Raw genomic sequence first — 26,228 nt, 5'->3', positions numbered from 1 at the left:
TAGAGGCCATGTTTTCCCAGTCCAGGGTTGTATAGGGCAGCTAAAAAAAGCCCAAACGGTTCTGTTCCCTCCAGAGATTCTCTTTCAGGGCCAATGCCAGCCTGGCTGCTTTCCCTCTGCTTTCCCTTTTGTAGAAATAGCCTGGGGTGACATCTGCCAGACCAATAAGCATTTGAGACTGCGGGGGTAGAGCCACTCCAAGAGCAGCTATTGGAGTTCTGTATTTATCGCCCCCTTCCCCTCCCCACAAGGGGCAGGAGGGATCCAAGAGATCTTTCTTCTCATTCCCCTCAGGCATTCTTTAAGACAGTCCTGAAACCTCAAAGTAACTGGAAAGCCACCCTGGAAGGGGGTCAGAGACTGGGACTTTTTCCACAGAGAACAAACTGTGATGTAGTAGAAAGACTCCTAGATTTGAAGCCAAAGAACCCGGGTTCAAATCTTACCTTTGTCACTTCCTACCTGTGTTAGACAAGCAGGGATTTTCTACAGAGGAGAGGCTAAAATAAGATGATCTATGAGGTCCCCTGCCATACAAGGACTGGTTGAAGGGACTGGGGAGGGGCGTTGGGGTGTATTGTAGCTTATAAAAGAGAAGATTTACAGGGGCAGAGGAAGAAGGGAAATAATAGCTGTCTTCAAACATGTGAAGGCCATAGTTTCGAGTTGGTTGGCTTGGTCCTGGAGAGCAAAATTAGGAAGCAGGCCTAGAAATTGCATAGAGGGGATTGCTGCTCAAATGAAGGTTGCATGGGATGCTGTCTGGGGTCCCTTCCAAGTCTGGGATTCTGGGATTCCCTTCCAAATCAAGATCTTATCATAAGAGTCATCCTCCACCCTCACCCCCAGGTATCAGGAAGATTGCCAGGTCTCTTCTACTGATAGGAAAATCAGGACCCAAACAGAGACATACCAGTAAGGGGGTGGAACGTGATGGAGGTGGGGCTGGAAGCTGCCCAGTGCTCTGTGTGGGGTCTAGTGACAAAGGGAGGATGGGAACAGTCTCGCTCTCTCACCTGGGAGCCAGGCTGAGCTATAAGTCCAAAGGAGGGGAGGAAAGTTCATTTATCCACCTGTGTGACGGCTAGTTATAGCTCAGAAGCCAAGAGTAAAGAGACCCCAGAAGATGCTGAGGAGCCCAGTGAGGATGAGACCTGAGGAGCGGGAGGCAGCCCCATTACACAGGTCTGTCTGGCAACAGGACACCTTGGCATTTTGTTTTATCTGGATTTCCTCCACGCCATCTTTGGTGCAGCTGGCCGCACAGGATTTGTAGACCACAACTGGAGAGTCTGAACACAACCAGAGAGGGAGGAAAGTCAATAAGCGAACAGATCCCTTATTTGATAGCCTCAACATTGCATTCTTCGTATCAAATATAGTTGTGCACACATTCCCTCTCTGCCTTTTAGACTGCCGACTACTTGAAAGCAGAGGTTGTATCATTTTTCATCCCTGATGTACTAGGGCAGAGCTCATGATCCAGAACATGGTAGGCGTTTAATAAATGCTTGTTACATTGAGTTGAGTCATTGGCTTTTGCTTTTAGCCACTACCTTTCCTTTCCCTCACTGCCACTTTGGTCCTCCCTGGTATTCTATCCACTGACCAATCTCGGGATCCTTGGGACACATAACCCTCAGACTAGAGCTCATGTCTTTTCTCTCAGGCTCAACCCCTTCCTGGGCCTCCCCTCCCTGGCTCCCCGCCTGTCCATAGAGTAAATTTCCAAACCCCCTGCTCACTGTTCAGGATCTTCCAATCTGGCACATTGAACTAGAATCTCATTAGTGAGGACCTTAAAAGTCACTGAATCCAACCACTATACAAACCATGAATTTTTCAAGTCAAGAGAACCTGGATCTGAACCCAGGCAAATGAGAGCAGGAATTAGGGTCTTTGAGACCATTTGGTCCAAACCTCACATTTTATAGGGCCTAGGGACCTTAAGTGACTTGGGCAAGGTCACAGAGCCAGTAAGTAACAAGCCCAGATCTTAGAATTCTAAATCCAGAGCTTACCCCATTATGTCCAGCAATCCTCATCTGCAACACGGGGCTATGACAAGCCTTTACTCACTTTAGAAATCAGGGGTGGGGAACCTGAGGCCTTGAGGCCATATGTGGCCTTCTAAATCTTTAAATGCAGTCTTTTGACTGAATCCAATTAAGGCAAACTTAAGGATCTAGAAGGCCACATGTGGCCTCAAGGCCTCAAGTTCCCCACCCCTGCTTTAGATAATATCATTAGTATTATAATTAATAATATTCTTGATTTCTTAGAACATTTTTTTTTTAGTGAGACAATCAGAATTAAGTGACTTGCCCAGGATCACACAGCTAGTAAGTGTTATGTGTCTGAGGCCACATTTGAACTCAGGTCCTCCTGATTACAGGACTGGTGCTCTATCCTCTGTGCCACCTAGCTGCCCCTGACAGAACATTCCTTCAAAAATCACATTCACTCTCTTCTCATTATCTACTGTTCTCTCCCCATCCTTCCTTCCACTGCTTTGCCTCATCTCATCAAGGAAGCTTCTGTTTTATCTCTCCCTGTTCATTAGCTCATTCAGCCTAATTTCTTAACCTGTCTCAGATACTAGAAGCTGTGTGACCCTGGGCAAGTCACTTAACCTGTTTGCTTCAGTTTCTTCAGCTGTAAAATGGACATTATAAGAACACCTACCTCACAGGGTTGTCATGAAGATCAAAGGTGATAACATTTGTAAAAGTGCTTAGCACAGTGCCTGGCACATAGTAGGTACTATATCAATGTCTATTCTCATTATCTCTACCCTCCAACTTTCCTAAGGGGAATCCAGGAGCTAACTTACAGGCCCGAATGGTCTTGCAGTAGATGGATAGTCCTGGACAGTGCACTGGGTTTGAGCAGTCATTGTCATTAGCTGTACAGACATGGCAATCCAGAGCTTGCGCTGAAAGAGGTCAGATAGAAACCACAGTGTTACAGATGATCCGTCATTGGAAGCCATTCTGCCCAGTATCCCCATCTCACCTTCTTTCTGCCTGGAGACCCAGCCAGACCTGAGAAGGGGAAAGATGCTCCCTTCTAATGAGCCTTCAAGGGTACTGTAGGGCTCTGACCACAGCTGTTCTCATCAGAGAGAAGGCCCCTGGGCAGACTTTTTTTCCATCGCAATCCCCAATATCTCCAGTCAAATGGCAGCACCCATCTTGTGTTCTCTGCCACTCCCCACCCTCCCACCCCATCAAGGACTTAGAACTGGTACTTCTCCCATAGTTAAAAAACAAAACAAACAAAACATCGAATCTCAAAGTTGAGACTTCAGAGGCATCTGGCTCAATCCCCTCCATAACATCCTTGACAAATGGTCCTCCACCTCCATGTGAACTCTAGTGATGGGGAACTCACTATTTCCTGAGGCAGCTCATTCCCCTTTGAAACTTCTCTGAAGTTTTCCCTGATGTTGATCCAAAGGAAACCACCCTAGATTCTTGGCATCCCTTTTTGAGAAGGAGTCACCAAAATGAGGTAAGATGGGAGGGATCAGAATCCTAGCATATAACCTCCTTGCCCACTTCTGAATGTCTCATTTATCCCATCTTGACCCCTGGAAGTCAAAATATCCATCCCCCTTACCAACTTGCTTGGTCATGATGATGATTACAAAGAACATGACTAAAAAGGACTTCATGATTGAAGGTGCCGGGGAGTGTAGAGGGTGGTGTTGAGCTGGGGCAGGAGGTGGTAGCCACAGGCAAGATTGTTTCAGCCTAGGGGATGCTGTAGGGAACAAGAAGAAGGAGTTGATAGGGAACTTAAGGACTGTTCACCAACCCTAATGCATTCCCACTTCCGTTCATACCCTTTCCCATTTTCCCCATGTCTATCAAAATCCTCCTTCAAGGCCCCAAACCTACAGGTAGGTTTTCTTTGAACATTCCAGGCAAGAGTTACGACATTTAGGGATAGAAAGGATCCTTTCATTTTATGGATGAGGAAATTGAGCTCCAGAGAAGTTAAGCAATTTGCCCAAGCAAATCACCCAAGGCAATAAGTAGTGAGCCAGACTTTGAAGCAAGGTCCTAAATCTCCACTGTTGCTGTTTAGTCATTTCAGTCATGTCTGACTCTTTGTGATCCCATTTGGGGTTTTCTTGGCAAAGATATGGAGTGGTTTTCCATTTCCTTCTCCAGCACATTTTACAGATGAGGAAACTGAGGCAAAGAGGGTTAAGTGACTTGCCCAGGGTCACACAGCTAGTAAGTGTCTGAGGCAGGATTTGAACTCAGAAAGATGAGTCTTCCTGACTCTAGACCTGGCATTCTATCCACTTGCACCAGCTAGCTTTCCAGTGTAATCCATATCTGAACTGATAGTGGGTTTCCCACCATTCCATGTCTTCAAGTGAAGACTGACTGACTATTGATTATGTTCCTTGTTCAATGGCCAATCAGTCTTCTCTTGAAGATACAGAATGGTGGAAGTTTCCTATCTCCCCTATATTCCCAAGGAAGATCATTTGGACAGCTCTAATCATTAGGAATATTTCCTAACATTAAGCCTAAGTCTGCTTCTTCAGGTTCTATCCATCTTCTCTCTTAGTTCTGCCCTTTGGGGCTAGGCTGAGCAAGTCTATTCCCTTTTCCATATGATATCCCTTCAGATACTTGAAAATAGCTCTCATGCCCCACCCCCAATGATTCTTCTTTTCTTCAGGCTAAATATTTCCAGTTCCTTCAACCAATTTTCATAAAGTATGACCTTGAGACCTCTTACCTTCCTTTGGACATTCTCCAGATTATAGATGACCTCCCTAAAGTATGGCACCCAGAACCAAGTACAATAACTTCAAATATGGTCTGATCCAGGCACAGTATGTGACTATCACCTCCCTAGTCCTGCATTCTGTTCCTCTCAGTATTGCTTAAAATTAAATTAATTTTTTGGTGGGGTGGGAAATACATCATATTATTGATTCATATTGGATTTGTAATCCACTAGACAAATGATTCTCTACCCTACCTCCTCCATCTTGTACTTATAAAGTTTATTTTGGAACCTGAGTATAATGCTTTATATTTATGTCATGTTAGTATTTGATAATACCGATCAGTAGTCTTTTTCAGTATTATCAGACTGACCTGTAATCTCTTTGGGGCAGCTGGGTAGCATAGTAGACAGAGTGCCAGGCCTGGAGTCAGAAAGACCTGAGTTCAAATCTGGCCTCAAACATTTACTAGTTTTGTGACCCTGGGCAAGTCACCTAACCTGTTTGCCTCAGTTTCTTACTTTGTAAAATGAGCTGGAGAAGGAAATGGTAAAGCATTCTAGTATTTCTGCCAAATGGGGTCACAAAGAATTGGACATGACTGAAAAATGGCTAAAAGAACAAGGTAGGCTCTTTGGGGGTTATGCACATGGATTGAAATCTGTTCATAATTGAGTAAATACATGTTCAAGGCTAAGCCTGAGTCCCATGGAGGTTAAGTGACTTGCCCATGTTCACAAAGCTAACAAATGTCAGAAGTGGGATTTGAATCCCTGTCTGCCTTACTCTAAGTCCACCAAGCTATCCTCCACTCTAAACTGTCTCTCTAAGGGCTTATCATTTAGATTTAATCACTTTAGGTTTGGTCTAGTCTTCTAGCCTTTGTAGAATGTTTTATGCCCTGACTGTCATCTGTCAAGATAGCAATACCCTCAACCTTGTGTTATCTGCAAATTTTGTAAGTATGTTATCTATGCCTTCATCAAAGTAATTGAAAATAAAATCAAACAGTAAGGGCCAAGAACAGATGTTGAAAGCATTCCAGAAGTTTCCTCTCAAGTTCACATGGAATCATCATCCCTTTGTGTCTAGCTTTTTAACTGCTTTTGAATTCACTTAATTACACTGTCTGTCATCCCATATCTTTCCATCTTGTGTACAATAATAACTTGATAGACTTGGTCAAATGGGTGTTGGAAATCCAGACAAACTGTATCTAAAAAACTCCCCTGATTTACCAGTCTACCCTAGAAGAAAATGGAAATTAGGTTCATCTGGCATAACTTGTGTTTGATGAAGTCAGACTGGCTCTTTGTAATTACTTCTTTTTCAAATCATCCCTTTAATAATATGTTTTAGAACTTAGCCAGGAATCAAAGCCACGCTCACTTGCTTAGAGTTTACAGATGACAATCTCTATGCTTTTTGAAATTTGGAACATTGGCAGTTTCCCAGCCCTGCCATACATCTCCTGTTAACAGGGATCCTTGGATGGTCACTGGAAGTGGCTCCCCAAATCTGTCCACCAACTCATTCCTCTGGGATGTCATCCATGTAGACCTAGAGACTCATAAAAAAAAGCTTTCTTACTATTTCCCCACTTATCTGGGGCATCAACTCCCAACTGGCCATTTTTGTCCTCCTCTTTCCATTCCAGAGGTCATTCACCTTGGTAGAGATATCAGAAGCAAAATAAAAGTTGAATTATTCTGCCTTCTTCCTACTGTTGGTTTTCATTGCCCCACCCTTCCTTCTGCCTTTCCCTGATATGTGGATTTATTTTACTTTTTATTTATTTAGCTTTTTGGTGAGACAATCAGGGTCAAGTGACTTGCCCAGGGTCACACAGCTAGTACGTGTCAAGTGTCTGAGGCTGGATTTGAACTCAGGTCCTCTTGACTCCAAGTCCAGGGCTCTATCCACTGAGCTATCTAGCTGCCCCACCGATACATGTTTTTTAAAAACCTCCAAAATATCACTTTTATTGTCCTTAGTGCTCACTTTGCCAGTTATTATTACTGATATTAGGACCACGGTTTTATTACCCATCCTTGCCTCCATCTCCTGTGTCTTTCAAACAACTGAGTGGGCTAATTAGCAATTTGTGCATCCATAACAGTATCTGTAGACCATGGATGCTTAACCTTTTTTGTGTCATTGACCCCTGTGGCTGTCTAGTGAAGCTTATAGATCCTTAGTCAGAATCACACTTTTAAATGTATAAAATAAAATACTTAAGACAACAAAGGAAACATTAAAATAGTTATAAAAGTCTTTTTTTTAAAAAATAGAATCACAGACCTTCTGAAATCTACCCAAGTTTAGAAACCTGCTTTAGATATTTCCCCTTTTTCTTCTTCATCAGAATAGTGTGTCTTTCTTCATATCTCACCAACTCTTTCTGGGCTGACTTTCCCTGTGGGTTCCTACTCAACCTTTCTCCACACCCTTTGAAATCTGCTCTCCCAATCTGCCGGGCACACAACATTCTATTTCTAGTTTTCTCTTCTTTCTCTTTCAGAAACTTTGAGATGAGGGTTACATGACGTTCTCTCCCCAAACACACACACACACACACACACACACACACACACATACACACACCCCCCCCCACACACACACAAAACCTCCCATTTCCCATGATTTCCATTATTCTAGTTCTCAGTTCTTTTGGGGTGAGAATCAGATCCAGAATAATAGTTCCCCTCAAACTCTAAGAAGACAGCACTATCATTAATGAAAACTAAGAAATTATTTCTGTCTCCACTCAGGAAAAGGAACTCCAATACATCAAGAGAGATTACAGTTAAATACAAGGAATAATATCTTAAGTGTGTAGTGAAGAAAAACCTGGTCTATGCCCTTCACTGTTTGTCTAAATCTTGTATTGGTACCCTCACTTGGAGTCTTGGTTGAGCTACTTTCATGGGAATTTCAAAAGGGATACTGGACTGTAGGGATAAATCATGGAGGACTTCAGCTGGGTGTGGCTAGGTGGATGTTTTTCCAATCTGGAAACATTAAGAATTCATAGGGATCATCTCATCAGGATGAGTCACCCTCTTGACACTCAAAAACCTAGCCCAGCCTCCAGATACTGAAGAGAAGGTGAGAAGAGGAGGACTGAGTTGGGAGGGGGGGACTGAAAAGGAGAGCTCCTGGGAAGACTGGAGAAATGTTGGTTGGGAAGAGTCCTTGAGGGGGCTAGAGGAAGATAAGGTGGACACTGAAGGAGGAGAGAAAATCCTGTGGAAGGGAGATCTTTGGTGGAAGGAGAAGGATGCTGGGAGAGGAGCATGCTGGAGGTGGAGGTGAAATTGAAAAGAGTGAGGAGCTGTAGGGGAAAGGGTGATACTAGGGGAAGAGGGAGGAAGGGGCATTAGATTGGGAGCCAGTGAAAAGGCTAATCTGGGCAGCAGAAGAGACCAGGTAGTTTAGATCACATGATTCTTTTGGCAGCCTCCCCCCTACCCTTGCCTGGCCTGGACACTCTTTCCCTCCCTGCTACCCCTCTCTCCCCATCCCAGCCCCATGCGGATGAACCCACTGCCCACCTCAGTTCCCCAGCTGCCAGTGGGCCCAGACCTGAGCTCCATTTCCCCTCCCCAGCCTCCCCCACTCACGTCCTGCTCTGTTGCTGCAGGAGTTACTGCAGTCCCTATGAACGCTGTGATTCCCTTCCGGAGATCTGACTCCTCTGGACAGCGATCAGAGTTTGGAGACTTTAAGGCACCCCACACTGGCCCGAGCACTTGCCCCTGCCCATCCCCACACCCCTAGAGGTCTGGGCGGGGCCACAGGATCCGAATGACAGCTGGGGGCGGGCAGAGAAGGGAGACAGTGTATGGGAGAAACAGGGCTTTAAGACTTTATAGGCTTCAAGCCTGTGCTTATCAACGTCACCCCAATCTTTACTGTTCGGTAATAAAGCCTTAGAAACAGCATCAGAGCTGAGCTGAGGGGAAAGGGTGGTGGAGCACAAGACGGGTGTCAGAGCTTTGGAGACCCCTAAAGCACTTGTGTCTACTACTTGCCAGGCACCGTGCTAAGTGCTTCTACGAATATTACCTCATCCGAGCCCCACAACAAACCTGTGAAGTAGATGCTATTATTATCCCACTGTCTTTCCTCTAAAGATAGCTCATATCTCTTCTTTAAGTCCCCAGCGCTGGCAAGCAAGAACATCTGAGTTTGAATTTTGCCTCCGATACTTGTTTGCTTTGCTCCGATACTTGATACTGTGTGCTCCTGGGCCAGTCACCGAACCTCTCCCAGTTTCCGTTTTCTCATCTATAAAATGGGGATAATAATAATACCTGCCCCCACCCCCCAAGGATTTTTTATGAGGATCAAATGAGATAAGACACGCAAAGCGCTGTGCGAACCTTAAAGCGCTGTATAAATGCTGGCTGGTATTATTACTGCTTTAGCTAAGTTTATAGGAAGCTGGAGGTTCTACTCAGTTGTTGGGAGGGAGAGCAATCCGGCACGGGGTGGGGCTGGGGGACAGCCAATGCTGAATTTAAAAAATCCCTCATGGCATTTTCCAGTATTTGATTGTACAACTCTGCCATTTTTTTTTTTTACAGTGTATTACATACCTCTTCTTACATCATTTTTCAAATGAAATAATATATTATTCTTCTTATTCTTTTCATGAATTCAAGGACTCAACTAAGCTTGTAGGCATTGAAATCAAGCAGGTAAAATCTCATCTATTTGGAAGTTACCTCCAATAATTAATCAATCAATCAATATTCATTTGTTATACACCTCATATGTGCCCAATAGTGTATTTACTAGGTGCTGGGCATATAAAGACAAAAATGAAATTGACTCTGCCCTCATGGAGCTTATGTTCTTATGGGGTAGAAGAATATAAATATATGCATAGATGCGTATTATAACTATATGCATATATGTATATAATATCTATGTGCACATATGTATAAGTATGTGCATGTGTGTATATTATAAACATATGCATATATGTATTTTACAAATATATGTGTATACTTATGTTATAGATATATATTTATATTATAAATATATGTATATGTTTATATTATAAATATATGTGTGTTTATATTATAAATATATGTATATGTTTATGTTATAAATAACTCTATTCGCATAATATGTTTTTATATATACATATATACATATATATACATATATACATACATATATATATATACATATAAGCTAATTTGGGAAGGGAAGACACTGGTGGTTTAGAGGCATGGAAAGACTTCATGCAGAAGTGGTGCTTGATCTGACCTGTGAAGGAAACAGAAGAGTCCAGGAGGCAGAGGTGGGAAAGGAGTGCCTTTCAGGCATGGGGGCCAGCTAAGGTGAATCATGGAAACTAGCAAGTCCAAAGGCAAGAATGCATGATAGCGTGTTGTTTACAAGGTCCAGTTTTGCTGAAAAATAGTAAAAGAGTCTAAGACTCTCTAAGATAGAGTGAGACCAGGCTGCCAAAGTTTTTAAATACCAAACAGATGAGTTCCTGGGAACTTGATAGAATTTACTGGAGTAGGCAAGTGGTGTAATCAGCACCCGTGTTTTAGGAAAATCACACGGGTGGCTGTAGGGAGGATTGTTTGGAGAAGGAGTACACTGGAGGGGGGAGATGATCCATTAGGAGACTCTTGCAATAGTCGTGGTGAGAGGTGCTGAGAGCCAGAACCATGGATATGAGCAGTGAGGAGGGGACAGATGCAAGAGATGTCTTGGAAGTGGTAAAACAAAATTTGGCAACAGATTGGTTGTGATGGGGGAGGGGGAGGGAGAGCGAAGAGTTGAGGATGACATCAGAGTTATTAACTTGGGTGACTGGAAGAATAGTTGTGTTCTCTAGAGAGAAGAGGTAAGTTCAGAAGACGGATGAGTTTAGATAGAAAGAGAATGAGATCTGCAGTGTCTATAACAACGCATCCATTCCTGCTCATCCTGTGTGACTCAGTCCATCCTACTGAAAATGAAAAAGGGTGAGGGTCTTGCCCTTTCTTCTCGCTGGCCATTGCCCTGGAGCCCAGAGCCAGCCCAGGGGTGCTTGTTACAGCATGAGGTAATGCAGAGGATAGGTTAAGGGGAGGCTGGGACAGGGGAGGAGTTTTCCTAGTGGCACCTGCACTGAGATCACCTGGGTCATGGGTTAGGTCCTAACAACCCAAGGAACTGATGCCTGGGAAAGACAGGGCACATTTAGGAGATGGCATAGTAAGGTAATAGATGAAGGAATTGTGTTGGAGTAAGTAGTTGTGGCCTGCTATGTATGTAAACCAAATGTGTGATAAATATATATGTATGTATATATCTTCCTCCCTTCTTTGCTTCCTCCCTCCTTTCCTTTCTTCCTTTTTCCTTCCCTCCCTATATCCCTCTTTTTCTTTTCCTTTTATACTTCCTTCCTCCCTTTCTCTCTCTCTTCTCTCTTCTCTCTCTCTCTCTCCCTCTTTGTCTCTCTCTCTCTCACCTCTATTCTCTCTCTCTCTGTGTCTCTCTCCCCCACCTCTCTCTGTCTCTGTCTTTCTCTTTCTCTTTCTGTCTCTCTCATCCCTATTCTTTCTCCAATCTCTCTCTCTCCTCTTTTCTTTCATATAGCAAATATCCAGGGTCTTTCTTGGACCAAATCTATTATGTCATTTGATATAAGGACTTCCCAGTGAGGAAACTCCTCCTAACAGTACAGATTGACCCTTGGGGCAATGAGAGGCGGTGACTGGTTGGTGTTCACACAACCAGTATATATGAAAGAAGAGGCTTGCAGCAGATCCTTCTGACTCTGGGACTAACAGTGTTTTTACTACACCAGAAATCTACAGCTGCTTCTCCTCCTTCCCCGGCATACATCCCTACATCTATTAAACACACACATGCTTATGTGCTTACGTATCAAAGGTGTGATCCCACACATAGTGGGTGTGAGCAGATTGCAACATATGACCAACAAGGAACTCTGAGCAAGAGTGGGACTAAGGATGTTATATCAAAGATCTGTATGGAAGGAGGCCGGTCTTGTGGGAAAAGTGAGAGATAGATAGCCAGAGTGCTTCATTAGTACCCTGGTGATGTCAGGAGAAAGTGATGAAGACTTCCAGCATATTAGGTGGAACTCCTATGGTGAAGTTTTGGGAGGGCATGGATGAGAGTCATGCAAGACTGTCAGGCATGGATGAGTTGTATTCAGCATTGCAGCAGGGTGAAGCTTCTGGAATGAATAGATCATGTATCCATTTGAATACACATACATATAAATGTATTTATGTAAACATATGTATAAACATATATTTATATTTATATGTATATCTGTAAATACACATTTATTCACATGTATGTGTCTGTTCATCCCTCGGTGGCAAACTGGAGCTGAGCTTTTCCTCAGTTAGGTTGGTCTTCAGAAAGCAGACACATTCAATTACCTTCCTAGAAGTCTTTTCATCTTCGTAGGACTTGCCAGAGATTGGATTGTTCTCAACTGTTTAGTCTTCTAGAAGAATCCTTCCTCCTTTCCCCCTACCCCACCCTCTCTCTCTCTCCTCTTCTCTTCTCTTTCACCTACTTTATATCCGGGGTCTTTTTTGGACCAAATCTATTATGGCATTCGCTCTAAGGACCTCCCAGTGAGGAAATTCCTTCTAACAACGCATATTTGTTCTTGGGGCAAAGATAATGCATACTAATACTAAGTGGGCTTCAATTAGATAAGGTCTCTATACATACTCTTTCTCTCTGCTTCTGTGTCTCTGTTTTTGTCTATCTCTCTCCATCTCCATCTTTTTGTCTCTGTTTCTGTCTTTTTGTCTCTTTCTGTCTCTATCTCTATTTCTCTGTCTGCCTTTATCTCTGTGTTTCTGTCTCCATCTCTCTTTTCTGTCTTTCTTTCTCCTATCAACAATTCAACTTCCAGTAACCTTTTCTACCCCTCCAAACATGCCTATGTACCATCATCCTCAAAAAACCAGTTGATCTATATGCCTCGGGTAGCTTTGTTCCATATGTCTCTTCCTTTTTGTGGCTAAACTCCTGGAGAAGGTGCTCTACAAGCAATACCCTCACTCTCTTTCCTCTCACTCTTAATTCTCTACAGTCTGGCTGCTGACCCAATTTTTCAGCCAAAACTACCCTTTCTAATATTACCAATGATCTCTTACTTACCAAATCCACTGTCCTCTTTAAAATCCTCATCATTCTTGACCTTGTTGCAGCCTTTGACATTGTAGATCACCTCTCTTCTCCTTAAAACTCTCTTCTCTCTAAGTTTTTGTGACTGTGCTCTCCCCTGGTTCTCTTCCTATCAATTTTTCCACACTGCTTCTTACTATTCAGTCCTAGTTCTTCATCTAGGTCATGCTCACTAACTTTGGGAATCCCCCAAATCTCTATCCAAGTCCCTCTATTCTTCTTCCTCTGTACTATTTCTCTTGGTGATGCTATGGATTAAATAGTTTTCTGTGCCAAAAATGCTCAGATCTATTTATCCAGTTCTAACACCACTAGTAAATGTCTTAGCCTGGATTTGAACTCAGATCTTCCTGACTTTAGATCCAGCACTCTATGCACTGCACCGCCGAGCTGCCATGGAAAACCACAGAAAACTGAACTCCCCTTACAGCAGAGACCAATGTCCTTAAAGTCCACTTGGAGATACTCTTGAGTTCTAAGTTGAATATAGATAGTCACTGTGCTCTAAAGAAAGCTGTAGCAGAAGAAGGTCAATAATTTCTGGAGCTTATTGTATCTTATAAATCAGAAGGACTGAAGGACATGGAGTAAATGATTGAGAGTCAATGGAAGAGACTATGGAGGCAAATCAACCAGCAACACAGCTGGATTCTCAGGGCTCTCGAAATCCTCAAAGCAGAGATACTGGATACCTATGTGCCTGTGGAGGATAAGGAAGGGCCTGGAAGTCCCAGGGCTGAGATTCAGCTATGTATGCCTCCGAGAAGCAGAGATTGACGCCATGGAATGGATGTTCTGCAAGTTGTGCACTGGGCAGTATGCCAACAGTAGCAAGCAAACAGGAGAATTTGCTGATATGTCAAAAGTTGCCACAGTAGAAGTAATTTGATTCAGAATATCAGGAGCTCTGGGATTGGCTGACTGATGTGGAATCTGACCCGAAGAGGTCAGAGTAGCAGCATCAACATCTTTACAAGGGCTTTCTTTGTGGCAGAGGTGGGCCATATGACTGTGATTAATCACGACCGAAGACCTAGCTTAGAACTCAATGACATGTTTTCCTTAGCACTTCAATAAACAGGGGGAAAAGAGTCAGTAGGAAATGAATACATTAATTTTAAAGTGAAAAGATAATTAACACTTGAAGTACTAATGCTATACCTGTGGAATTACTATTCAAATTAAACTTGTTATTGAAAATGTAAAAAATAAAAATAAATTATAGTACCCTCAAAAGTAATAGGGAAGTTCAGAAGAAGGGAGGGTTTGGGGGGTGTAAAGATAATGAGTTCAGTTTTGACATGTTGAGTATAAGATGTCTATTGGACATCCATTTTGATATATGCAAGAGGCAGTTGTAGACTGGGTAAATAGTTCTGAGAATTATCGTCAGAAGTGACCATTTAATCCATCAGATCATCAAGAGAAATAGTATAGAAGAAGAGTAGAGGGACCAGGATAATGCCTTTGGGAACATTCAATTAGATGGTGAAGTTGTTAGAGTGCTGGACCACCTGGAATGAGGAAGATTCATCTTCATGAGTTCAAATCTGGCCTCATATACTTACTAGCTATGTGACCCTGGACACGTCAATTAACCCCCTTTGCCTCAGTTTCCTTATCTGTAAAATGAGCTGGTGAAGGAAATGGCAAACCATTCCAGTATCTTTGCCAAGAAAACCCCAAATGGAGTCACAAAGAGTTGTGTGTGTGTGTGTGTGTGTGTGTGTGGTTTCTCCTTCATTCTTGAAGAGGACCATGACATCAGGGAAATGATGACATGACTTGCAATTGACTTTGATTTGAGTGAGGGAGGGCTGTGTAAGGTCACCAGCCTCACTTTCTCTTCCAGAACCATCTGGATCCAAGTGGCCAGATATCGATCAAGATAACTGGAGATGGTTAGGATACATTGGGAGACCTTGACCCTTTTAAGTTAAGGCCTTTTCAGGTTCTCACTTTGAGAGAGGAAATACTCATTCAGTGAATTGGTCTCTTTAAGAAGTGAGTCAAGGGATGGTCATTTAAAAAAAAATCAAACCAGGAGGGAAAGACCATCAGGGTTGCTGGCCAGAAAAGAAACAGTTACTATTTACATTAAATAAATAATTTTTCTTTATTAAAGGGGCCATCCCTTGATTCACTTCTTAAAAAGGACCATTCACTGAAGGGGCATTGCCTCACTCAAAGAGAAGACTCAGAAATACCTTAGTTTAAAAAGGCCAAGGTCTCCCACTGCATCCTGGGCCATCTTCAGTCATCCTGATTGATATCTGGCCACTGAACCCAGAGGGCTCTTGAGGAGAAAGTGAAGCTGGTGACCTTGACAAGCCCTCCCTCACTCAAATCAAAGACAATTGCAAGTCATGTCATCATCTACCTGATATCATGGTCCCCTTCGAAAAAGAACACAACTGAAAAACGCCTCAACAACAACACCAGTTAATTGGCATGACCTGGATGAAGACCCATCAAAGAACAATGAGAAAGAACAGTCAGATAGCTAGGAGGAGAACCTAGGAAGAGCACCACTATGAAAATTTAGAGAGTTTTGGGAAAAAGAGGGTCATCAACAGTGTCAAAAGCTACAAAGTAGTCAAGAAGGGTAGGAGATGAGCTGAGATTTGAATGAAGCCGTAGAGGCCAGAAGGCAGAGATGAGGAGAGAGAGAGGATTCCAGGCATGGGGGACAGTCAATGTGTGGTGTGATCAGAAAATTTCTGGCTTAACTTTCTTACCACCATTTGCTGAAGACGAAGATATCGCATAGTTATCTAGAATCAGCAAAAATCAAGCTTGAAGTAACAACTATATCTCTGGAGTTAAACAGGTTAGTTTCCTATTTTACCTGATAGAGTTCTTCCCCTTCGGCTGCCCATTCTTTGATGTGTAAATCACTGTCTTCCCTTATTTGCTCTTTGAAATTCCCTTTTATCGTCCTGCTTATATAGCATAGCTTACATCAGGAGCAAGGCGTTCACTTACTTTATGTTCAGTGAAGCCTGTGCTCTGAGCATAAAAAAACAGAACAAAACAAAACAAAAGAAATTACTGGTTGTTTTTTTTTTCCTTCCCTATCTCTGCATCATTGATTGTATGATTGGCGGCAGCACCTAATCAATAGATCCTCAAACATTTTCTGTCACTGTGGAGTCTTATGAGGAATAAGAATCAAAAAAGGGAAAAGACCTACCATGTGCAACATGCACATGAACTCACCCAATGATATGTAAAGGAGAAAGGAATGAGAATTTATAGAGCACCTACTATTCTCCAGGCACTTTGCCAAGCAAATACTAACTCATAAATTTGCAAGTATTAACTCATTCAATCCTCACCGCAACCCTGTGAGGTGCTATTATCGGCTCTCTAAGTCACTGCACCACCAGCTGCCTCTAGAATAAGCAAAGGAAAAAACGTCTGAGTCATGCGGATTTGCTCCTGGAAAAAGAGTTTATGACAGCAATTTAGGACCAGAAACTAAAGAAGTGTTAGCTTATCTTTAAGAGCCTGGACTTAGTAATCAAGGTAGATTATCCAAGGAAATGGTAGAAACTACACAACGTATCACTGTAAAAATTAGCATCTACCAAATGTCTTGTGGGACATGACCTGATGGCTAGAATTATGCATCAGAAGCTCTTTGTGTTTTATGGACTGACAAATGGCATTATCTGTCAACTCAACAAGTCTCAAATAGAATTAATTATCTTTCTCTTTGCACTGTTCCACCCTCTCAACTTCCCTATTACTACTGAGGGCAGCACCATCCTCTCATTCCCTCAGACTCCCAGCCTGGAAGTCATCCTGGATTCCCCACTATCTCTTACACCCCATATCCAAGCTGTTGCCAAGGCTTATCTATTTCACCTTTGCAGGGTCTCTCAAATATGCTTCTTGGAGGTTTCCATAACAACCGTTCTTGATATTTATGATTAGTAAATACCTTTTTTTAAAAAAGTAAGCAACTCTGGATGATAATCAATAGGGAACACACCAGCTGGAGCTCATGATAAACAGTATTAGAAACTGCAGAAGGTTTTCCCCTTAAACCCTGAGGGAAAAGTCTACTTTCTGGGGACCTGGCCCACCAGTGCAAGTGGAAGGTAGGGAAGTATCCTTACAGTAGGTGCTACATGAATGTATTCTGTATATATTATTTTGGTATAAATTGCCTCCACCAACAGAATGTAAGCCCCTTGAGGGTAGGAACCATTATTATTTTTTCTTTTTTATCCTTAGCATCAAGCACAACTCATCTCATATAGAAGACTCAATCCATTCTTGTTGATTGATTGCTTATTGGAGGGAATTTCCAAATTGAAGAAGTTTTTTTCCCATCTTTGCTCCCAAACCCCTCTTTATCACAGATTCTTTTCCTGCCTCTTGTCCTTCCTTCCTTCCTTCCTTTCTTCTTTCCTCCCTCCTTCCCTTTCTTCCTTTTTTGCCCTTCCTTCCTTCTTTTTTTCTTTCTCTCTTTCTAAACTCTTCTTCACAATCTTCTCTTCAAAATCAGGATTTGCTTTGCTCATGACTAATTCTTTCCTAAATCTGCTCTCCTTTATGTTCCCTCCTTTCCCTTCTTCCTCTTCCCCCCTGTTTCTCTGGTGAGTTGAATGTATTTCTTCATCAAATTCTTTGTGTGTGCGTGAGTGCTTGTACAAGGTTGTGAGTTCTTCTTTCCTTTAACTCATTCAAATGAAAGTGAAGTTCAAGAGAGACTTATTTCACACACCACTTCCCCATATGTATAGACTTTTATTTGTGCCTTCTGCTTATGTAAGAAAAGTTCCCCTAGTTTTCCTCTCCCTTCTTCCTCTAGTGTATCCTTTCACCTTTTTTTCTTTCAAGATTATAAAAATATTGAAAAAAAACTACATTCCCAGGATCTCTGTCTAATTTGATCTCTTCTATGCCCCTGATGACATTAGGACTCTAAAGAGATCTTATATTATCCTCCTCTCCACGAGAATGTAAACAATTCATCCTTATAAAGCCACTTCTGATTGCTCATTTGTATTTACCTTTTTATGTTTCTTTTGATTTGTGCTTCAATTTCTAAGTTTCTATGTAGCTCTGTTTTTTTTTTTTATCATGAATGCTTGAAACTCCTCTATTTCATTGAAGGTATATTTTGCTTGAAACTCCTCTATTTCATTGAAGGTCTATTTTCTTCTGTAGGATTATGTTTACATTTGTTGAGTAAGTTGTTCTTGGTTGTAGGCCTACATCCTTTTCATTTTGCAACATTTCTTTCCATACTTTCTACTTCTTCATAATCATAGGCAGTAAATCTTATGTGATCCTGACTTTGGTTCCTTGGAAGTTGAATTCTTTTTTTTCTGGCTGCTCATGGTGTGTTTGTTTTTTTTAAAGAAAAATTTTATTTTTTGACTTAGTAACTGAATTTTGGCTTTGAGACTCCTGAGAGTTTTCATTTTATAGTTCCTTTCAGGAGGTGAATGGTGATTTCTATTTTTACTTTTCACTCTTATACTAATATATCTGGGTAGTTTTCTTTCCTAGTTTCTTGGCATATGATATCTAGGCTTTTATTTTTTGGTCCTGGCTTTTAGGTAGTCCAAATGATCTCTCTTTGATCTGTTTTCAAGCTCCAATTGTTTTTCACATGAGATACCTTAATTTTTCTTTTAATTTTTCAATCATATGTCTATTTTTTAATATTTACTATTATCTCATGGAGTCACTAATTTCTATTTGGGCCATTCTAATTTTCAAAGAGTCTGTTACTTGGGTAAAGTAGCATACCTTTTCTGATAAGCTGTTAGTTCTCTTTCTAAGTCTTTCTATAGCTCTCATTTATTTTCCCAATTCTTTCTTCTATCACTCTTATTTAATTTATAACATTTTAGCTCTTTTTAAAATTCTTAAGAATTCTAATTATGGGCAAACTATATTTTTCTTTGAGGCTTTAATTGTAGGCCTTTTAGAGTTATTCTACTCTTCTGGATCTAAGTCTTAGGTATCTCTAGCATCATAACAGTGCACTCTGTCTCTCTCTTTCTCTCTCTCTCTCTCTCTCTCTCTCTCTCTCTCTCTCTCTCTGACTGTACTAAGGTCCTTCTCATGGGCTAGGGATCAAGTTTTATGTTTTTCTCTGGAAATTAAGATCAGAGAAATTTTTTTCCAACTTATTTATTTTTAGTTTTCAACATTCACTTCCACAAGATTTTGAGTTCCAAATTTTCTCCCTATCCCTCCCCTCCCCCATCCCATGATGATGTGCATTCTGATTACCCCTTTCCCCAATCTGCTCTCCCTTCTATCAGCCCCCCCTTCTCTTACCCCTTTCCCCTTCTGTTTTCCTGTAGGGTAAGATAGGTTTCTATACCCCATTACCTGTGTATCTTATTTTCCAGTTGCACGTAGAAACAATTTTTAACATTCATTTTTAAAACTTTGAGTTCCAAATTCTCTCCCCTCCTCCCTCCCCACCCACCCTCATTGAGAAGGAAAGCAATTTGATATAGGCTATACATATGTAGTAATGCAAAACACTCCAATAATAGTCATGTTGTGAAAGACTAACTATATTTACCTCCAACCTATCCCATCGCTCATTTATTTTTTTCTCTCCTTTGTTCCTGTCTCTCCTCAAAAGTGTTTGCTTCTGACTACCCTTTTCCCTAACCTGCCATCGCTTCTATCACCCCTCCCTCTCTTATCTCCTTTGCCCCTACTTTCCTGTAGGGTAAGATAGATTTCCATACCCTATTGAGTGTGTATGTTATCCCCTCCTCAAGCCAAATCTGATGAGAGTAAAGTTCACTCATTCCCTCTCACCTCCCCCCTCTTTTCCTCCACTGTAAAAGCTTTTTCTTGACTCTTTTATATGAGACAATTTATCCCATCTTACCTCTCCCTTTCTTCTTCTCCCAGTACTTTCCTTTCTCACTCCTTAATTTTATTTTTTAGATATCATCCCTTCATATTCAACTCACCCTGTGCCCTCTGTCTATATATATTTCCTCCAACTACCCTAATAATGAGAAAGGTTTCATGAGTTACAAATATCATCTTTCCATGGAGGAATGTAAACAATTCAACTTTAATAAGTCCCTTATGATTTCTCTTTCCTGTTTACCTCTCCGTGCTTCTCTTGAGTCTTGTATTTGAAAGTCAATTTTTCTATTTAGCTCTGGCTTCTCTAGAATGCATTAAATTCCTCTACATCATTGAATATCAAATTTTTCCCCTCATTGATTATACTCAGATTTGCTGAGTAGGTGATTCTTGATTTTAATCCTAACTCCTTTGACCTCCAGAATATCATATTCCAAGCCCTCTAATCCCTCCAATCCCTTAATGTAGAAGCTGCTAAATCTTGTGTTATCCTGATTGTGTTTCCACAATATTTGAATTGTTTCTTTATGGCTGTTTGCAATATTTTCTCCTTGACCTGGAAATTCTGGAATTTAGCTATAATATTCCTGGGAGTTTTTGTTTTGGGATCTCTTTCAGGAGGTGATTGGTGAATTCTTTCAATTTCTATTTTGCCCTCTGGTTCTAGAATATCAGGGCAGTTTTCCTTGATAATTTCTTGAAAGATGATGTCTAGGTTCTTTTTTTGATCATGGCTTTCAGGTAGTCCAATAATTTTTAAATTATCTCTCCTGGATCTATTTTCCAGGTCAGTTGTTTTTCCAATGAAATATTTTACATTGTCTTCTATTTTTTCATTCTTTTGGTTTTGTTTTTTAATTTCTTGATTTCTCATGGAGTTGTTAGCTTCCATTTGTTCCATTCTAATTTTTAAGAAATTATTTTCCTCAGTGAACTTTTGGGCCTTTTCCATTTGGCCAATTCTGCTTTTTAAGACATTCCTCTCCTCATTGGCTTTTTAGACCTCTTTTACCATTTGGGTTAGGCTATTTTTTAAGGTGTTATTTTCTTCAGTGTTTTTTGGTCTCCTTTATCAAGCTATTGACTCATTTTTCATGATTTTCTTGTATCACTCTCATTTCTCTTCCCAATTTTTTCTCTACTTCTCTTATTTGATTTTCAAAATCCTCTTTGAGTTCTTCCATGGCCTAAGATCAATTCATATTTTTCTTGGAGGCTTTGGATATAGGAGCTTTGACTTTGTTATCTTCTTCTTATTGTATGTTTTGATCTTCTTTGTCACCAAAGTAAGATTCTATAGTGTGAGTTTTTTCCCCCTGCTGTTTGCTTATCTTCCCAGACAATTACTTAAGTTATAAACTCTTTGTTAAGGTAGGGGTCTGCTTCCAGTGTGGAGAATGTCCTGTCCCAAGCTTCAGGGGTTTTGTGCAACTGTTTTCAGAGATACTTCTAGGGACCTGTAAGTTTTCAGTTCTTCCAAAGTGATATGATCTAAGGAGAGGTGCTTACTCCTCTCCTGGCATGTGCTGTGGTCTGTGAGTAACCACAAGTACTCTTTTCTGCCCTAGAACTTTGAAGAGGGTCCCCGCTACACTGCTGCTACAATCTCTGCTATGCTAGTGCTCCTCCTCACCCCAGAACTGCCACCCAGGACTGTGACCCAGACCCAAGTATGGGAAAATCAACAGAATCCTGCCTCAGTGCCAGCAAAGAGATCCCTGTAATCTCCTTCTGATCAGTTGTTTGAGCCCCTTACCACCTGTGGACTGAGAGCTCTGGAAGCAGCCATTGCTGCTGTGGCCACCACCCCTATGCTAAGGCCAGGGCTGGACCATGCTCCTCCTCACCCAGGTCCAACAGACCTTTCCCACTGATCTTCTAAGTTGTCTTTGGCATTTGTGGTTTGAGAAGTCTGGAAACTGCCACAGCTGCCTGTGATTCAAACCCCTACTCTAGGTTTGCTCTGGCCCCATCTTTACCTGTGCAGCCCATGCTGAACTGTGCTCCTCTCCCAGACCGGCACAACAGACCATTCCTGTTGACCATTCAGGCTGTCTTGGGCTGGAAATTTGTTTCACTCTGTATTTTTGTGGGTTCTGCTGCTCTAGAATTTGTTTAGAGTCATTTTTTACTGATATTGGGAGGGGTTTGGGAGAGAGATCAAGCTAGTCCCTACTTTTACTCTGCCATCTTGGCTCTGCCCTCCAAAGCAATTTTTCCTGGGGGCTATCTGAGTTCCCTCCTTATTCTCTAAAAATAAGGATAGGGGGGACAACTAGGTGGTACAGTGCACAGAGCACTGGCCCTGAAGTCAGGAGGACCTGAGTTCAAATCTGGCTTCAGACACATAACACTTAGTAGCTGTGTGACTCTGGGCAAGTCACTTAACCCCAGTTACTTCATTCCCCCCCCCCCAAAAAAGAATAAAAATAGGAGTATCAGAGTTTTAGCCCCTTTACTAGAAGCTGAAAAATGGAAACATAAGCACATATGTACAACACACATGCACACACAAGCAAGCCCACATGTGTCCCCTTCCTCCATTCTCTTATGGGAGAAGGAAGTGGGTTACACTGCTTCCTCCTACTCTACCATCTTGAGTGGTCTTTTTTCTCATCACTATTAAGTACTGACCTCTCCAGATCTCTACTTAGAAATATCCTAGGAGGAACAGAAATGTCTTCAAAGTCCAATATACCTGGTAGCATACCTTTTTGGTGAAAGTACAATAAGACCTTTGATATAAGGAGTTAATAGTTTTTAATTGATACACTTCTAGTCAATGGATGCCAAATTCATGACAGTATAGGGAGTTTTAAAAGGCCTAAATGACAGATGTATCCTTGCAAACATTATAGAAAGGGACAAAGTACTATAAGCTAGATGTTATAGAATATATTGTGGCAGTCATAGTTTCACTGGAAGCAATAAAATGTCCAAAGCAATTGGATTAACTCTCAGATTTAAGTACTAGTGTGCCAATCTTTCCACACCCCCTGCCAACACTGACTGCTCTCATTTCTGTTACCTTTGCCAATTTAATACAGAACCTTTATGCACTAGATCTCAAAGTTCTTCAGAGATACCTTGAAAGTGTCCTTGTATCACTTCTGACCTCCGTGTGAGCTCTTGACTTGTGTAGGTTCTTTGTAAAATAGTCTTTTAGACAAATGGACATTTGGCTGTCGAACATGTGCTCAGTCCATCAGAGTTACACTCTTTACAGTAGAGTTTGAATGCTTAGCAGGTCAGATCCAGAAAAGACCTCAGTGTCTGGTATCTTATCTGGCCAGGTGATCTTCAAAATCTTCTTAGGATAATTCAAATGAAAGCAATTACATTTCCTGGCATGGCACCTGGCATGTCCAGGTTTCACAGGCATATGACAAAGAGGTCAGCATGATGGCTCTGTAGACCTACAGTTTGGTAGGCAGCCTAATACCTTTTCTTTCCCACACTTTCCTTTAGAGCTTCTCAAACACTGAGCTAGCCTTGGCAGTGCCTGCATCAACCTCATCATCTGTATGAACATCCCTGGAAATTATACTGCCAAAGTAAGTGAACTTATTCATAACATTCACAATTTTTCCATTTGCTGTAACCAATTGTTCCATATATGGATGGTATGGTGCTGGCTGGTGGAGAATCTGTGTTTTCTTGGTGTTAATTGTTAGGCAAAATTAGCAGAAACAGCAGAGAATCAGTCCATACTTTGGTGCATCTCAGCCTCAGAGGCTACATTGAGTGCACAATCACCTGCGAACAACAACAAAAAAATCATGCACCAATTCCTCCTCTACTTTAGTCTTGGCTTGCAGCTTTTTCAAGTTAAATAATTTACCATCAGTGTAGTAGCTACCTTTGATGCCATTTTCATCCTTTAAGGCATCTGGCAACATTGCTGAAAATATCATGCTAAAAAGCACAGGAGCAAGTGCACGGCCTTGCTTTATTTCATTGGTGGCTGGAAAAGTGTGAGAACATCATCCATTATCCAGAACCTATGTAAACATGCCGTCATGAAATTGATGTACAATACAGGCAACCAAATTTTGACATAATTTTCCACAAGCCCTCATGACTTGACAGTATTAAAGGGCTTGGTCAGGTGAATAAACCTTGTGTATAGACCTCTGTTCTGCTCCTGGCATTTCTCTTGGAGTTGTTAGCAGCAAACACCATATCAACTGTTCTTTGTCCCTCTCTGAAGCTGCACTGGCTCTTAGGTAGATAACCATCTTCTAGGTGAAGGATCAGTCTATTAAGGAGGACCCTGGCAAGAATTTTGTCAGCAATGACTAAGAAAGAGACCCCCTTGTGTTTGTCACAGGACAATCTGTTTCCTTTTCCTTTATAGAGATGGACAATGGAAGCATCCTTGAGCTCCTGGGGGATAGCCTCCTCTTGCCATATAACCTGGAAAACTTCCATCCACTGTATGAGCAGTGGAGCCCCTGCTTTGTAAATCTCAGCTGGAATAGAATTAGCACCAGGGGCTTTGCTACATGAGAGGAGCCTAATGACATTCAAAGCCTCTTCCTCAGTTGGAAATTCAACTAGAGAGGCATTGACTTCAACCTGAGGAAAAGGTCAATGACTTCAGCATTGATTGATGATGGTCTGTTGAGAACACTATTAAATAGTGTTCAGCCTATCTCTCTAGGATCATGTCTTTATCACTAAACAATGTGGCCCCCTTGGCACTGAGTAGTTAAGATGCATCATAGGTCTTTGGCCCATAAATAGCCTTCAGGGTGTGATAAAAGTGCTCTGGATTGTTGCTATCAGCATAAAACCGAATTTCATCTGCCTTCTTACTGAGCTAAGAACCCAGTATCTCTCTAAGCTTTCCTTGTACTTTACTTTTGATGGAGTTAAATGTTGCTGTCTTAGAGACAGATGAACTGTCCTGCTGGTAAGCACTGTGGAGTTCTCATTTTTCTTTTAGCAGCTTCTGAATTTCCCCATCATTTTCATCAAACTAATCTTGATGTTTGCAAGTGTTCTGGCCCAGATGGGTAAATGTAATGCTGTATACCAAATCTCTGAAAGTTGCCCACTCCTTTTCTGTTCCACTGGCTCAGCTGTCCCTCCAAGTTAGCAATGAGTTGTTCCTACTTGGAGAAGTGCTCTTATTTATTAACATTAAGTCTTCTAGAAGTCATCTTGTCTTGGGTTCACAGCTTTTGCTGAATACAAATATTTAGCTTGGGGATGATAAGTCTAAGGTCAGTTTAGCACTCTGCACCACACAATGCATTTGTCAATCTCACATCCTGTCTGTCTCTTCTCCTTACAATGACATAGTCTATTAAATGCCAGTGTTTGCTGTGAGGGTGCATTCACAAAGCTTTTATTGTGTTTAGGTAAATGAAAGACAGTGCTGGTGATGAGAAGATAACATGATGCAGAAGTCTTCAGTAGTAAGTGACCATTGCTGTTGCTGTTTCAGACTCCATTCCTTCTAAGGACTCCCTGCCATGTCTGGTAATCTATGCCTACTCTTGCATTAAAGTCATCCAGAATTATAAGCTTGTCTTCTTTCAGCACATTGATGATGAAGGTCTCCAGGTCTTCATAAAATGTTTCTTTGACCTCATTGGGATTCATCATGGTGATAGCATATGGACTGATGATGGTGGTAGGACATTTTCCTGCAAGTGGCAAGGTCTGTTGTTCACTCCTTTGGGGAGGCATACAAGCTTCTTGACTAGATTAGTTTTGGTTGCAAAACCTATGCCAGCTTCACGGTGCTCACCTTTGTTGTGGCCATTCCTGTAAAATGTGTATCAAGCTTTGACTTCAGTAAGCTGGCCTTCATTTGCCAGCCTTATTTCAGTCAGGACTGCTATTTGGATGTGATACTTGCTGAATTCTCTTGTAACAAGAGCTGTTCATCTTTCACATTTATTGGATTTTGTGTTATCCATAAGTGTACATACATTCCATGTACTAATGGTGAGTAGAATCATCTTTGCAAAAGTTTTTGTACATTTTTTTGTTTTGATCACAGGGTGGGATTCCCCACTTGCCATGGTAAGCAGGCCAAGGTTGGGTGAAGCAAACAATATTTAGGGCACCTTTTCTCACTGCTTTCTTACACCAGGAGGTGAGTGGTATGGTCCTTAAAAAAGACTGTTCAGACACACAGGAAGCTACCAAATCCCACTGCTCCTTCAGTCCAGTGAGAAGATGATCCTATGGCCTGGGCCACCTGTGTGCAAGATTGTGACTACAGCTCCCAATGTATCTCCACCTGCTGCTTCATCACTTGCCTGTCACCACAGGACTTTGAGGTAGATAAAAATGGCAAATGGTATGGGTGATGTCTTTTGATTTGTGATCAATTGGATTTAATAGAGGCAGAGTTGTGCAAAGTCACTGGCTTCACTCTCTCTTCTAGAGTCATCAAAGCCCAGAG

At 41.6% G+C, this 26,228-nt stretch overlaps 1 protein-coding gene and 1 long non-coding RNA gene across 4 annotated transcripts; one reads left to right on the top strand and one right to left on the bottom strand.

Annotated features, from left to right (window-relative positions):
* Positions 1–910: 910 nt before the first annotated feature.
* Positions 911–8,498, bottom strand: LOC114030567 (ly-6/neurotoxin-like protein 1). 2 transcript variants are annotated; one of them, XM_027845437.1, is made up of 5 exons: positions 8,377–8,498; positions 6,143–6,313; positions 3,622–3,765; positions 2,834–2,935; positions 911–1,292 (listed from the first exon to the last, which is right to left on the bottom strand). In XM_027845437.1, exons 3-5 carry the CDS (start codon positions 3,674–3,676, stop codon positions 1,096–1,098), a joined length of 354 nt encoding a protein of 117 aa, XP_027701238.1. In that variant the 5' UTR covers positions 3,677–3,765; positions 6,143–6,313; positions 8,377–8,498; the 3' UTR covers positions 911–1,095. The 2 variants fall into 2 exon arrangements, with proteins under 2 accessions (XP_027701238.1, XP_027701230.1); XM_027845429.1 differs by lacking the exon at positions 6,143–6,313 and having other exon boundaries at positions 8,377–8,497.
* Positions 7,597–26,057, top strand: LOC114030580. 2 transcript variants are annotated; one of them, XR_003567635.1, is made up of 4 exons: positions 7,597–7,861; positions 23,276–23,361; positions 25,174–25,294; positions 25,914–26,057. It is a non-coding gene; the product is annotated as an uncharacterized LOC114030580 (long non-coding RNA). The 2 variants fall into 2 exon arrangements; XR_003567632.1 differs by lacking the exon at positions 7,597–7,861 and adding an exon at positions 7,872–8,064.
* The last annotated feature ends 171 nt before the right edge of the window (positions 26,058–26,228 follow it).

This window comes from Vombatus ursinus, unplaced genomic scaffold (genome assembly GCF_900497805.2).
Source record: "Vombatus ursinus unplaced genomic scaffold, bare-nosed wombat genome assembly UNPS02005236.1, whole genome shotgun sequence".
NCBI classification, from domain to species: Eukaryota; Metazoa; Chordata; class Mammalia; order Diprotodontia; family Vombatidae; genus Vombatus; species Vombatus ursinus.
The sequence above is the reverse complement of the archived record's forward strand: the minus strand, read 5'-3'. Positions and strand labels throughout refer to the sequence as shown.

Bases quoted from the DNA above. Each gene is read 5' to 3' on its own strand.
- LOC114030567 (XM_027845437.1), bottom strand. From the start codon at position 3,676: ATGAAGTCCTTTTTAGTCATGTTCTTTGTAATCATCATCATGACCAAG. The intron at 2,936-3,621 runs GTAAGGGGGATG...GACCTCTTTCAG, and splicing joins CATCATGACCAAGCAAGTTG to CGCAAGCTCTGGATTGCCAT. The intron at 1,293-2,833 runs GTAAGTTAGCTC...GGTTGTGTTCAG, and splicing joins CTGCAAGACCATTCGGGCCT to ACTCTCCAGTTGTGGTCTAC.